General features: G+C 36.0%; 1 protein-coding gene across 1 annotated transcript; it reads right to left on the bottom strand.

The window, feature by feature from the left end:
* Nucleotides 1–1,922: 1,922 nt before the first annotated feature.
* Nucleotides 1,923–7,837, bottom strand: LOC107679927 (adenosine receptor A2b). Its single transcript, XM_016475651.1, has 2 exons — nucleotides 6,806–7,837; nucleotides 1,923–3,228 (listed from the first exon to the last, which is right to left on the bottom strand). Exons 1-2 carry the CDS (start codon nucleotides 7,608–7,610, stop codon nucleotides 2,900–2,902), a joined length of 1,134 nt encoding a protein of 377 aa, XP_016331137.1. The 5' UTR covers nucleotides 7,611–7,837; the 3' UTR covers nucleotides 1,923–2,899.
* Between the last annotated feature and the right edge of the window lie 3,575 nt (nucleotides 7,838–11,412).

Here is an 11,412-nt window from a genome sequence, read left to right as displayed (position 1 = left end):
GCTTTAAAAATCAGTTTCGCATTAGCAGCAGTTCAACAACCCCCCAAGGTGTCACTGTAGCTTCCTATACTTGTGCAATACTGTCACTGGATTTGCTGTTAAGAAGCTGGTTTAATCAGCCTCACGCAGTGGTCTTGTGTTAAACTCAACGCAAGTTTTTCATGCAACTGAACAGATCAGAAGAGCAAAGGTGCAAAACAGTCTTTATTGACCTATGCAGATTATTCTCTTAAACAAGCTTACTAAAGCTATTTTAACCTTCAAGGATGTTGGAACTTGATTTAATATGACCACCATAATCGGATTTAGGTGAGACTCTATCCTCATCATTTTTCTCCATTACAGAAGGTAAGAAAAGAGTTGAATTGATCAGATCTTCTGCAGCACTACAGAAGTTGCTGAGGTAGCACTGAGGTTCACAACTGATGTTCCCACATCCCAGATAAGAAAGTTTAATGTATATGCTGCAGCCTTAATGCGGGCTGTTTACCATAGCCCTTGGGGGTATGTATGCAATTTTTTTTTGGAGGCGAGATGGAACTTATATGGTAGAATATGTGAGAAATAGACCAGGGAGTTTCAAAATGATGATGCCAAGGACCCTTAAATATCATCTCCCCCCCCCACATGCATAAATGTCCATTCATAATGTGTGAGAAAAATTAGGATTTTATAAAATGAAGTTGCTTGCAAAATTAAACAGTTATTGTCAATGTACTGAAGCCCAAGCAAATCAAAATGTTACCTGGAAAATGCTTACATTGTATTATTATTCTTCTACCCATTCTAATTAGCAGTCTAATATGGTGATAAACTCTAGATACAACCTAATAAAAATACATAATTCATAAAAATAAAACACCGTAAAACATGGCTGTCAATAAAAATGTATTTCCATATTTAGAATGAAAAAATAAACCGTTATGGCAAATTAATTAAAAGGATAGTTCACCCAAAAATGAAAATTGTGATCATTTGCTCCCCCCGCCCCCCCCCCTTGTTCCAAACCTGTATGAGTTTCTTTCTTCTGTTGAACATAAAATATATTTTGAAGAATGTTGCAACCAAACAGTCCTTGGTAACCATTGACGTCCATATTTTTTTTCGATACTATGGAAGTCAATGGCTACCCTCAACAGTTGATTTACCCAAATATATTCTTTTGTGCTCAAAAGAAAAATAGAACTTCATACAGGTTTGGAACAAGTGGAGGTTGAGCAAACGAAAAACTTTCATTTTGGGTGAACTATCCCTTCAAAAGGTTTAAAAAAAAAAATCAATTAACAGATTAACACATTTTAAAGGCCCTAAAAATATTTAACATTTTGCAAAAACGTCTAGTCCCTGACCCGTTTGAAAACCCCTGAAACAGAGCATGCTAACCCACCCCTAGAATCAAACCCCCAATATGAAGCACAGTGTAGAAAACGGGCAAATATATTGCTTTGCAGTCATTATACAAACTCCAGAAAGCTATATTTATTACATATCTGCCCAGCATGAGCTCCAGCTCTCTCATAAAAACCAGTGCCCCCTGAGATATAAAGTAAATTGCCTACAAAAATGCAGCATATAGTTTCTTTATTTGGGATGCAGGAACATCTTCTGCAAACTTGGGCGCATCCCTTACATACTATATAATGCCCTCGAGGTTTATTGCCAAAATGAACCACTATAAAATGTCATCTTCGTGAAGCATATGTGAGCAGAGCAGAATGGAGTCCTGCTCTGTCAAAGAGAACCTCACTCAAGCTACATGTCTGACTGCTCATGTGTAGGTTTTCACACAGGAACAGGTATATTTACTTGGCTACCACAGCTCAACAACATCTTACCATCTCACACAGCTCAAGCACTCCGCTACCAGCCAATTAAAAACATGATTTACGACTTCAGCAAGTCCTGAATCAAACAAACAGTGATGCTTTAAATAGTAAATAGGCTTTGACGCTTTATTTTTTACAACAAATTGAAGTTTTAACATTTCATACAAACACTTTTATAAACCATATATAAAAATTAAATTATTTACACATCAAAAACGTTTGGTAATCAATCATAATGTACGGCTGTATAACACTCCCAGGTCATTAACAGCTCTTTATGTGCTTGCTTTATATGCACCCTCCACCACTGGACATGTTTTTTCACCCAACTGAAATGTATTATTCTGTAACAAGTGCTTAAACTAAAACTTAAAGCTTAAAATTTCAGATTTACAGTTATGCTATTACAACACAGCCAAAAAGATGCACAAAGCTTCACCCTCGGAGCGCGACAACTTCAATCTGCTCCAGTCCGTCGTAGCCCTCCCATATGCTTTATTTACTTTTACAATGTTCCTCTACATCTGACAGTGACCAAAAAGCCTACTTAGCTGAACATAAAAATTAATGTTTGCTTTAGAGACTCAATGGAAATGTCATGAAACAAAAGGTTAAAGCCAAAAGGCATATTTGATCTGACCTTTACATGATGTACCTGGCTAATTAATTCCCCTTCTGCATAAACTGCATAGCTGAGATTTAAAGGTTAAACTTCCACAGCTGCTTGATATTGGGTTTATGAATAGATAAGGAAATGTGTGCAAAGGCTCTTGTGTGTTTAACCTGAAATGGCAATCAACAACGCAAAACCATTTCAGACTTCAATTAGGCCAAGAAACCAGGTCTGAATGAATATGAGAAGATGCCATCAAGAAGCAAAAGGCACAAATAGCCATTGAACTAAAAGAGCATGAAGGCAATAGGAGTGTTTCTGAATGCTAACTTGCGATTAACAAGACATTTAGTGGAATAACCTCCGTCCGAGCAGGTTAATGACATGTCAGTAGCACTCATGATGACTCAACTTCACCAGAGCTTTAAAACTTCATCAGATCACAAGACTAAAAGGATTCTCAAGCCGGCTCTGGTTGACGCACGCTGGTCTGAGGTGGCATGAGCGTCAGCAGAGTGCAGGTGGACGACACGCTAGGAAACCGCTCATGGAGCGAGCTGTTACCGTTCCATCCGGGAACCACAGAAGATTCCACCGAGTTGACGCAGCTTGAATCACTGTCAGAACCTGGACAAAGTCCTAGACATAGTCTCTGAAGAACCAAATGGAATTTCCTTCTAAAGCTATGGTTGATCCAGAAGTAGAAGATACAATTGAGGAAGCCATTGGAGGTTGGTAACCACACAGCAATAAACTCGATCCATTCGGGGACACCACTGCCGGAAATCGCTGTGAACAAGGAAAACATGCTTTAGGACTTATTCTTTCTTCAATATATTAGCATCATGGTAATAGGTACTAAATAAAAGACATTTACAAAGCAGCATCTAATCCAGACAGCCTATGTATGAAATGACTAACTTTAGGGTTAAAGTGGACAATTTCATTATTTACTCAATCGCAAGTAATTTCAAACCTACAGGGGTGTAACTGTACATCATTACTAGTTACTACACTTAAAGTCGGCATTAAATGGAAATTCAACCTATTTTATAAATACGTCTTACTGATTTTATTGAGAACAATTCATCCATGCATGCGTTTCGTTTTTTCAAATTATTTATTTATATAATAAATATAATATATTATATATAATATTATATTAATTTGTAATCAAATTATTATATCTCAAGCTTACGGTGAATTCTAGTCTGTGTGACTTACTTCTGCCAAGAAAAAAAAAAAAATGATGATATTTTGAAAAATTTTGTTAAGCAAAGAGTTTCAGTTCACTTGACTTGTATTCTTTCTTTGTATTGTCTCTTGTAATCTTTGTCCATACAGTGGAATTCAATGGGAACCGAAACTGTTTGGATGCCAACATTCTTCAAAATATCTTCTTTTGTGTTACTTCTGTTATTTCAGTGCTATTTTGGGTCAATTATTATTATAATTTTTTTTTTTTTTTTACTATGGGGGTGTTCAATTTCTATTAAAAAGGCATTCAAACTACAATATTTCACAAAACAAACAAACAAAAAAAAAACAAAAGCTCTAGTCAACAGCCGTCATGTGTATGAACATGGCAGATGATCGGTCCATAAATATTATTAAAATGTTAATAAACTGTAAAATCAGCTGCTGAATTTTAACGTTTGACCATCTCAGGTAACAGGTTCCAGGATGATGGCTGCATCAGGAAATAAAGTATTTTTAAATACTTCAGTCCAATTTAATATGGAAGGTTTTAAATGAGAGAAATCACTGACATAATTTAGGCTATGCTTTCTTCGACTACAGAAAAAAAGGAAACCATTTAATTTGCAGTGTTAACTTATGAATTAAATGAAAAACAAGAGATAAATCACAACAAGAACAATAGAGTTTTTTTCTTGTAATCAAGAAAAAATAGGCCTATTTGACAAAATTATACAATCATTGGTGTCAGTCGCAAATATTAAACATGTTTTAGGCTACAATGCATGGCGTGTGTGTTTCACTAGCTCCGTTCCCATGGACACCTTTTGTTTGATCTAATTCTGGATATTTCCAGCCTAAATCTGCCGTGTCTACACCAAGAGAACCCATTATAATCAGTTTATGCGGTGACCACACGGGAAGTGGCGCAAGGCGACAAATCTTCTACAGTAACTGATGCCTCCTCCTATCCCGAATCTTTGAAACATGCATTGTATGCATTGAAAGTGAAACCTAAAAAAAAGCAGCACGCATAAACCGATTGCACGCTTTTGCGAGCTTCAACAAATGCACGCCATCACAGATTGCACACTTCCCAGCCGAAACAACCCCCCACGTTTTTTTTACTTGAGTATGTTTTTGGCTACATTTGTTTTTAACGGTAAAATTATCTCTGCATACAGTATGTCACTAATTACGGAGTATTTGTTTTACACTCCTGCAGTTATTTAGCAAAATGCTCAAGCTGCTCTTTTCCACACAACCAAAGTAGACCGTAAACAAGGACTGTCAAGCTCCAAAAAGGACAAACAAGTGCCATAAAAGTGGGCAATTTAAATGCTATGTAGGAGGACTTCAGTCTCCTTGTCTTGTCTTTCATCTCAGCTCCCCTAAACCTCTTTGATTATCTCTTCATGTTTGCTGAAAACAGCAGTTGCAGTAAGCTATCTGAGGTCACCGCACTCGGAGTCCTTCCCTTATTGGTTGTAAGAAAGTTAACAACATATTATATTTCCCTCTCTCCAGCCATATAGGCCTAGGTGCCATAACCACAGACTGCTGCCATACATGTAGATGTATAGACATGCACTTGTGAAAGCTATGCTTTTCAGTGAAATTGCAAACAAAGTAATAAAAAAAGCAATGGTAACACTTTGCAATAAGGTTGCACATGTTAACATTAGTTATTATGAACTAACAATGAAGAATACTTTTAATTTTATAATGTTTACTAATATGTTATTAAAAATGGATCGGTACCTACTGTATTATTTAAATGGACCTCAGCTAACATTAACTATTATGAACAGTTGCATTTTTATTAAACAAATAAAAGGATTAATAAATATATATTCCTCCAGTCCTTTTTAGTTAAGCTGTAAAGTTTGGGACCTAAAGTATTACCAGAGCAACTATATACCACAATACACCAATGCAAAATACTAGGGCTGTCAAAAGTTTAAAATAATGGCAATCATTTATTTATTTGCACATTTATTTATTTTTCAAGCTCCTCAACACTGCATTTTCCATAAACTGTCCACAATATTTTTCACATGTTTTGCTTAATATATTTTTTTAATTGAAAATATTCATTTTCAACCTTCATATACCAAAATATATTTTAAAATGTATTTCAGGAGCAAGAAATAGCTAAATTTTGAAATTTCTTGACTTTTTAAAAACATATACACTACCAGTCAGTGTTTGAACGGTACTTTTTTTTGTAAGAATTCTCTTCTGCTCACCAAGCCTGCATTTATTTGATCCAAAGTGCAGCAAAAACAGTAACATTTTGAAATATTTTTACTTTTTCTATTTGAACATTTTAAAATATAATTTAGTTCTGTGATTTCACAGCATCATTTTAGCATCATTACTCCAGTCTTCAGTGTCACGTAATCCTTCAGAAATCATTCTAGCATTCTGATTTGCTGCTCAAAAAACATTTACTATTATTATTATTAATTGTTGAAAACAGCGGAGAAGAATTTTTCAGGTTTCTTTGATGAATAGAAAGTTCAGAAAAACAGCATATATCTGAAATAGAAATCTTTTGTAACATTATAAATGTCTAAATCATCACTTTTGATCAATTTAAAGCATCCTTGCTAAATAAAAGTATCAATTTCTATCATGTACTTCCTCAAAAATAATAAAATTACACTGACTCCAATCTTTTAAATGGTAGAGTGTATAATGCTACTTTTTATTTGGGATAAATGCTGATCTTTGGATCTTCCTATTCATCAAAGAATCCTGAAAAAAAATGTACTCAACTGTTTTAAATATTGATAATAAATGTTTCTTACACGGCAAACCAGCATATTAGAATGACTTCTGAAGGATCATGTGACACCAAAGAATGATGCTAAAAATTCAGCTTTGAAATCACAGGAATAAATTACATTTTAATATCTATTCAAATAGAAAGCAGTTATTTTAAATAGTAAAAATATTTCACAATATTACTGCTCTTGCTGTATTTTGGATCATATAAATGCAGGCTTGGTGAGCAGAAGAGAATTCTTAAAAAACAAAAAAAACAAAAAAACACTTTTGACTGAGTGTATTTTCGAAACTACATTTATATTTAAATGCTTCAGCAAATGGGTTTAGAACAACACCAGGATGAATATAAATGACAGGCTATTAATCATGATCTCACCATTGTACAGCATGATGACCATGCAGGGCGTCCAGCAGGTGTAGTAAACGGTCATGACTGGCACTAAAACGCGCAAGGCGACTTTAGGCCTGTATCCTCCACCCCAGCTGTGCCTTCTCAGCTTTAGCCTCTGTCTCTTCGCGGCTATCCACAGTCGGAGGTTACAGAAGGTCATGATGGCCGAGCACGGAAAGAAGATGAAGCACGTCAGAGACAGAGAGTAAGAGACATTGCTGGAGTACAGCGGGTTGCACACGAGCGAGGCTCTGGAGAACTGCACTTCAATGATGCCCGCCGGGAACGAGATGGGAATGAGGAGAACGGGAGGGAAACCCCACGCGAACGCGATCAGAAGCAGCGCTCTTCTCCTGGTCAGCACGGTGGAGTACTTCAGAGGGTAAAACACTGCTATGTATCGTTCCAGGCTTATGGTTGCAAGGGTGTACATGCAAGTGGAATAAACAGTCGCGTTGAAAAATGCCACGACGTGACAGAAGGGGTCCGGGCCCCCGTTATATTCTTTCATGAAACTCACGCACAAATTGAGCGGCATGATAAGCAGCCCGAACGCCGAGTCCGCTCCCGTTAACGATAAAAGAAAGTACCGAGAGTTTCTCGACCATCCCGATACCGCTGAAGCTATGACCATCACCACAGCTATGTTTCCCAACGTTATCATCACTCCCAAAACCGATATAATCCCGATTTTAATGGTGCGGTGAGCCTCCAGAGTCCTCTGTAGATCCGTGACATTCAAGTCCACGTCTGTTGACGGAATGGAAAGGTTGTTTATGCCGGACATCATGGCGCATTTCCATCAGTGACCCATGGCTATTTGAAAAATCCTTATTTTTCAAACGTTACAAATAGTTTTGACAACGATCAACTGTATGCAAACAGAATCTACATGGCCGACGCTCCAGGAAAGATGAACACCTGTAGCAAATCAAGATCTGTCACGTGATGCCGCCCTGTTGAATGGCCTTAATTGTCACATCGTTACAGGTGACCCGTTTTTGAACAGCCCAGCCATGCTTTTGGAGGACACATAGGGGAATGGCGCTAATAAACCTACTTGTTTTATTTTGAATATTTGAGTAATGGAATAGTTATTTGGAATCATGTGTTGCATTGTAGAAGTCACAACTAAATTTAGCTTTACAGTGAAGAAAGGTGATGGTCACACAGTAGATGCAGTAAAAAAAAATAAAAATAGTATAACTTAACTCTATATAGCAGGGGTGCCCAAACTCGGTCTTGGAGGGCCGATGTCCTGCAGAGTTTAGATCCAACCCCAATTAGACACACCTGAACCAGCTAATCAAGCTCTTACTAGGCATACTATAAACTTCCTGGCAGGTGTGTTTGCTAGGAACTTCCAGGCAGGTGTGTTGAGGCAAGTTGGAGCTAAACTCTGCAAGACATCGGCCCTCCAGGACCGAGTTTGGGCACCCCTGCTATATAGGAAAGGCCTTAAAATGATCAAGATCAAAACTTAAATCAAAAATAAAAAATGAATGATTTTTATAAAGTAGACATAATTGTTAGTAATATTTCAAAACAAACTCTTACTGGACTGAAGCAACTTAGGTTTACTTGCCATAAATAATTTTTTAGAAACGTCATCATGTTACAGTATGAGGCTCAGCATCAGGCTTTTGAGGAACAGAGTAGTCTGTTTTATAAAGATCTCTTTGATTTACATTGCATCATAATTTCATCTTACTTTTTGGCCATATAAATATCAGCAGCTGCACCAAATAACATATTTTTTGCTCAGTTCCTTCAGCTTCTGAATAAAATTGAGGCGTTTATTTTATTTATTTTTTCTCCTTAAGTATGTGATCCATGTTTTCACTATATGGGCCATATAAGAGCCTGATGTGTCATTTTTATTTATCCATTTATTTATTTAAAAAAATTATTTTTCTGAGTATTATTTCATATATCATGGTTCATTAAACTACAAAACCTTTCTTAATCCAAAAACTATTTAATGATGTCTTTATTTATAATGTCAGGTGGTCTTATAAGGAATGACTGCAGTGTTTAGAACATATTGCACATTGTATAAAAAGCATTAACTGAATTCATTTTGCTCAGAATACTATTTTAATTAACCCATTTACATTATTTTGATTGAGTAGACAGATTGGGCATACTGAGAAGAAAAATTATAGGCTCTACATGGGACTACAATTATTCAGTACTCATGTTGATTACATTTTTAACGTTCTGTTATTTAAGTCAAAGGGACATTTTCAAACTTTCATTTTTAGTTTTCTTAAAGCAAACAAACACTTAAAGGTATAGTTCACCTAAAAAAAAATAAAAAAATTGTATCATCATTTACTTAACCTTGTTCCAAAATTGCTCCAAACGTGTATGAGTTTCTTTGTTCTGTTGAACACAAAAGATATTTGAAAAATCTTGGTACCCAAACAGTTGCTAGCCATTAGGGCCTTTCGCACCGCGGGAACCTTTTCATAGTACCAGAACTAATCGTGGAACTACCCACTTTTTGGCGTTTTCGGTCCTCCATCCTCCTGTTGTTAATGTTGTTCTTCTTTGTTTCTGTTGTTGAACGGCGCGCACAAATGACGTCGCTGTCGACCGGCTTACGTCACTTCTTAATACACACTGTCGGTGCGAATGCAACCCTTTAAATGGTACTGGGAAATAGTTCGCGCAAAATCGTCCCAGTACTGTAGTACTGTACATTTAGTTCTGGAACTAAAGCGGTGCGAAAGGCCTTATTGACTTCCATAGTATTTTTTTTCCATACTATAGAAGTCAGTGTCTACCAGCAACTGTTTGGATACCAACAATCTTCAAAATATCTTCTTTTGTGTTCAGCAGAAGAACGAAACTCATACAGGTTTGGAACAACTTCAGGGTGAGTAAATAATGACAGAATTAAAATTGTTGGGAAAACTATCCCTTTAAAGTTGAAATTAGATACAAAAGTTTGAATGAAGTCTATAAAGTTTGGGCTAAATTAATTGCAGGGGTGAACCACAGTGAATGTCATTATATGTAGTGGAGAACACACTCTATGCAAACACGTTCAACATGGACAAATGCATAGATAATAAACAGTTTCCAGTTGTTTTTACACTGATGAGCAGAATTACTATGTGACATGACAGCAAAGCATTTAGCTGGCTGATTCCCTGACAGCTATCCCTATTAGAGACGTAATTAAGTGTTATTTAGGTGCTAAAGTTTAGTTGTGCTGCAGCTAGATGTTCTGCTGTAAATACAGTCACTGTCAAAAACACAAGTATCCAAAACGTGCTTCTAATGTCAATTACTTTCTATTGAATCATGATACAATCATGCAGCGAATGACAGCAGCAAGATTGCTTTAGGTGTTTTGTTTCAGCCTGCTGAGATATTTCTCTCATAGTCCAACTCCCCATTGACCTGATGTGTTAATTCAGAACCGAAACATTAAAATGCATCTTTTGTCCTGTAGATAGGCATGTTGGGCTGTTTTGGGGTTTAGATTGTCAGGAAGCCTTGTGTGCAAATCAAGAATCATTCAATATGTCTAATTAGGCACACAACCCAAACATGTGCAAGAGGCGCTTGTGAACATTTCAATCATCTTTTGATTGAGAAAAAGACTCTTGATTTAGTAGAGGAATGTATTAGTTCAAAATCTTGTTTTTATTCTTTTTAATAACATCACAATACCTTTTCATTTGCAGCATGACTGCAGAAGTTATTACCAACAAATGACAACTGACATGAGTGAGCATGAAGCTTTGATTGAAGCTGAGTGGGAAGTGAAAGGGGAATTTGATTCAAGATTAAAGTCGTGCCGTGTATGTATAGACTCATGTACGTCACCTCAGACGTTTGCTCATCTGACATTCTATTGTTGATTCGAGGGAAAATGAAGCTTTAACGACAGTTCATTTCTTGATCAGTGTGACGGTTCGATGTCTCACTTTAACTTTAAACACATTCCGGCTTTGGCCTACTTGCAGATTAGACCAGTTTATGATGAAGATACTTAATAGCTAATCTTTTCAAAAATTAATCGCTTAAACCATTAGTCATGCTGAGTTATAAATATACTCATTTGATGTAAAATAACAGTTCAAGTTAAAGCAGGGCAATAACCCACACTAAAATGTATCAATGCCAGTTCCTTTAACTATTTGTGTTTAAATTATATTTTTATTTTTGAATATCACATGGAATTTCGAACTGCATAGCAACAGTGTACCAGGGTTATCACTGTAAAAACAAAAAAATCTAAATTGTAATTAAAGGGAAAGTTATTGGAGTATGTTTTACAAGAAAATAATATTTCAGTCTTTCTACTTACAAAAATCTTGTCTTTCTCTTGTCTTTCAAGTTACAAAAATTTCAATGTGTTATGGGTTTTTTTACTTTGTAATTATTTGTAAAATTTAACAGCAGTTTCTTAGTGAAAATTATTTCAAAGTAAAATATCAGAGCTAAAACCATAAAAAAACATTTTTTGTTATAAGAAATAAAATAAATGTTCACTGAAATATAAAATATAATATAGGCAAAAACGTCTCAGGTTACATATGTAACCATGGTTCCCTGAGTAGGGAACGAGACACTGC

This window comes from Sinocyclocheilus anshuiensis, unplaced genomic scaffold, assembly GCF_001515605.1.
Source record: "Sinocyclocheilus anshuiensis isolate Anshui unplaced genomic scaffold, SAMN03320099.WGS_v1.1 scaffold256, whole genome shotgun sequence".
In the NCBI taxonomy this organism is placed as follows: Eukaryota; Metazoa; Chordata; class Actinopteri; order Cypriniformes; family Cyprinidae; genus Sinocyclocheilus; species Sinocyclocheilus anshuiensis.
Note: the sequence above shows the minus strand (reverse complement) of the source record. Positions and strands in the feature narration are given on the sequence as shown.

Bases quoted from the DNA above. Each gene is read 5' to 3' on its own strand.
- LOC107679927 (XM_016475651.1), bottom strand. From the start codon at position 7,610: ATGATGTCCGGCATAAACAACCTTTCCATTCCGTCAACAGACGTGGAC. The intron at 3,229-6,805 runs GTGAGATCATGA...CCTTGTTCACAG, and splicing joins GGTCATCATGCTGTACAATG to CGATTTCCGGCAGTGGTGTC.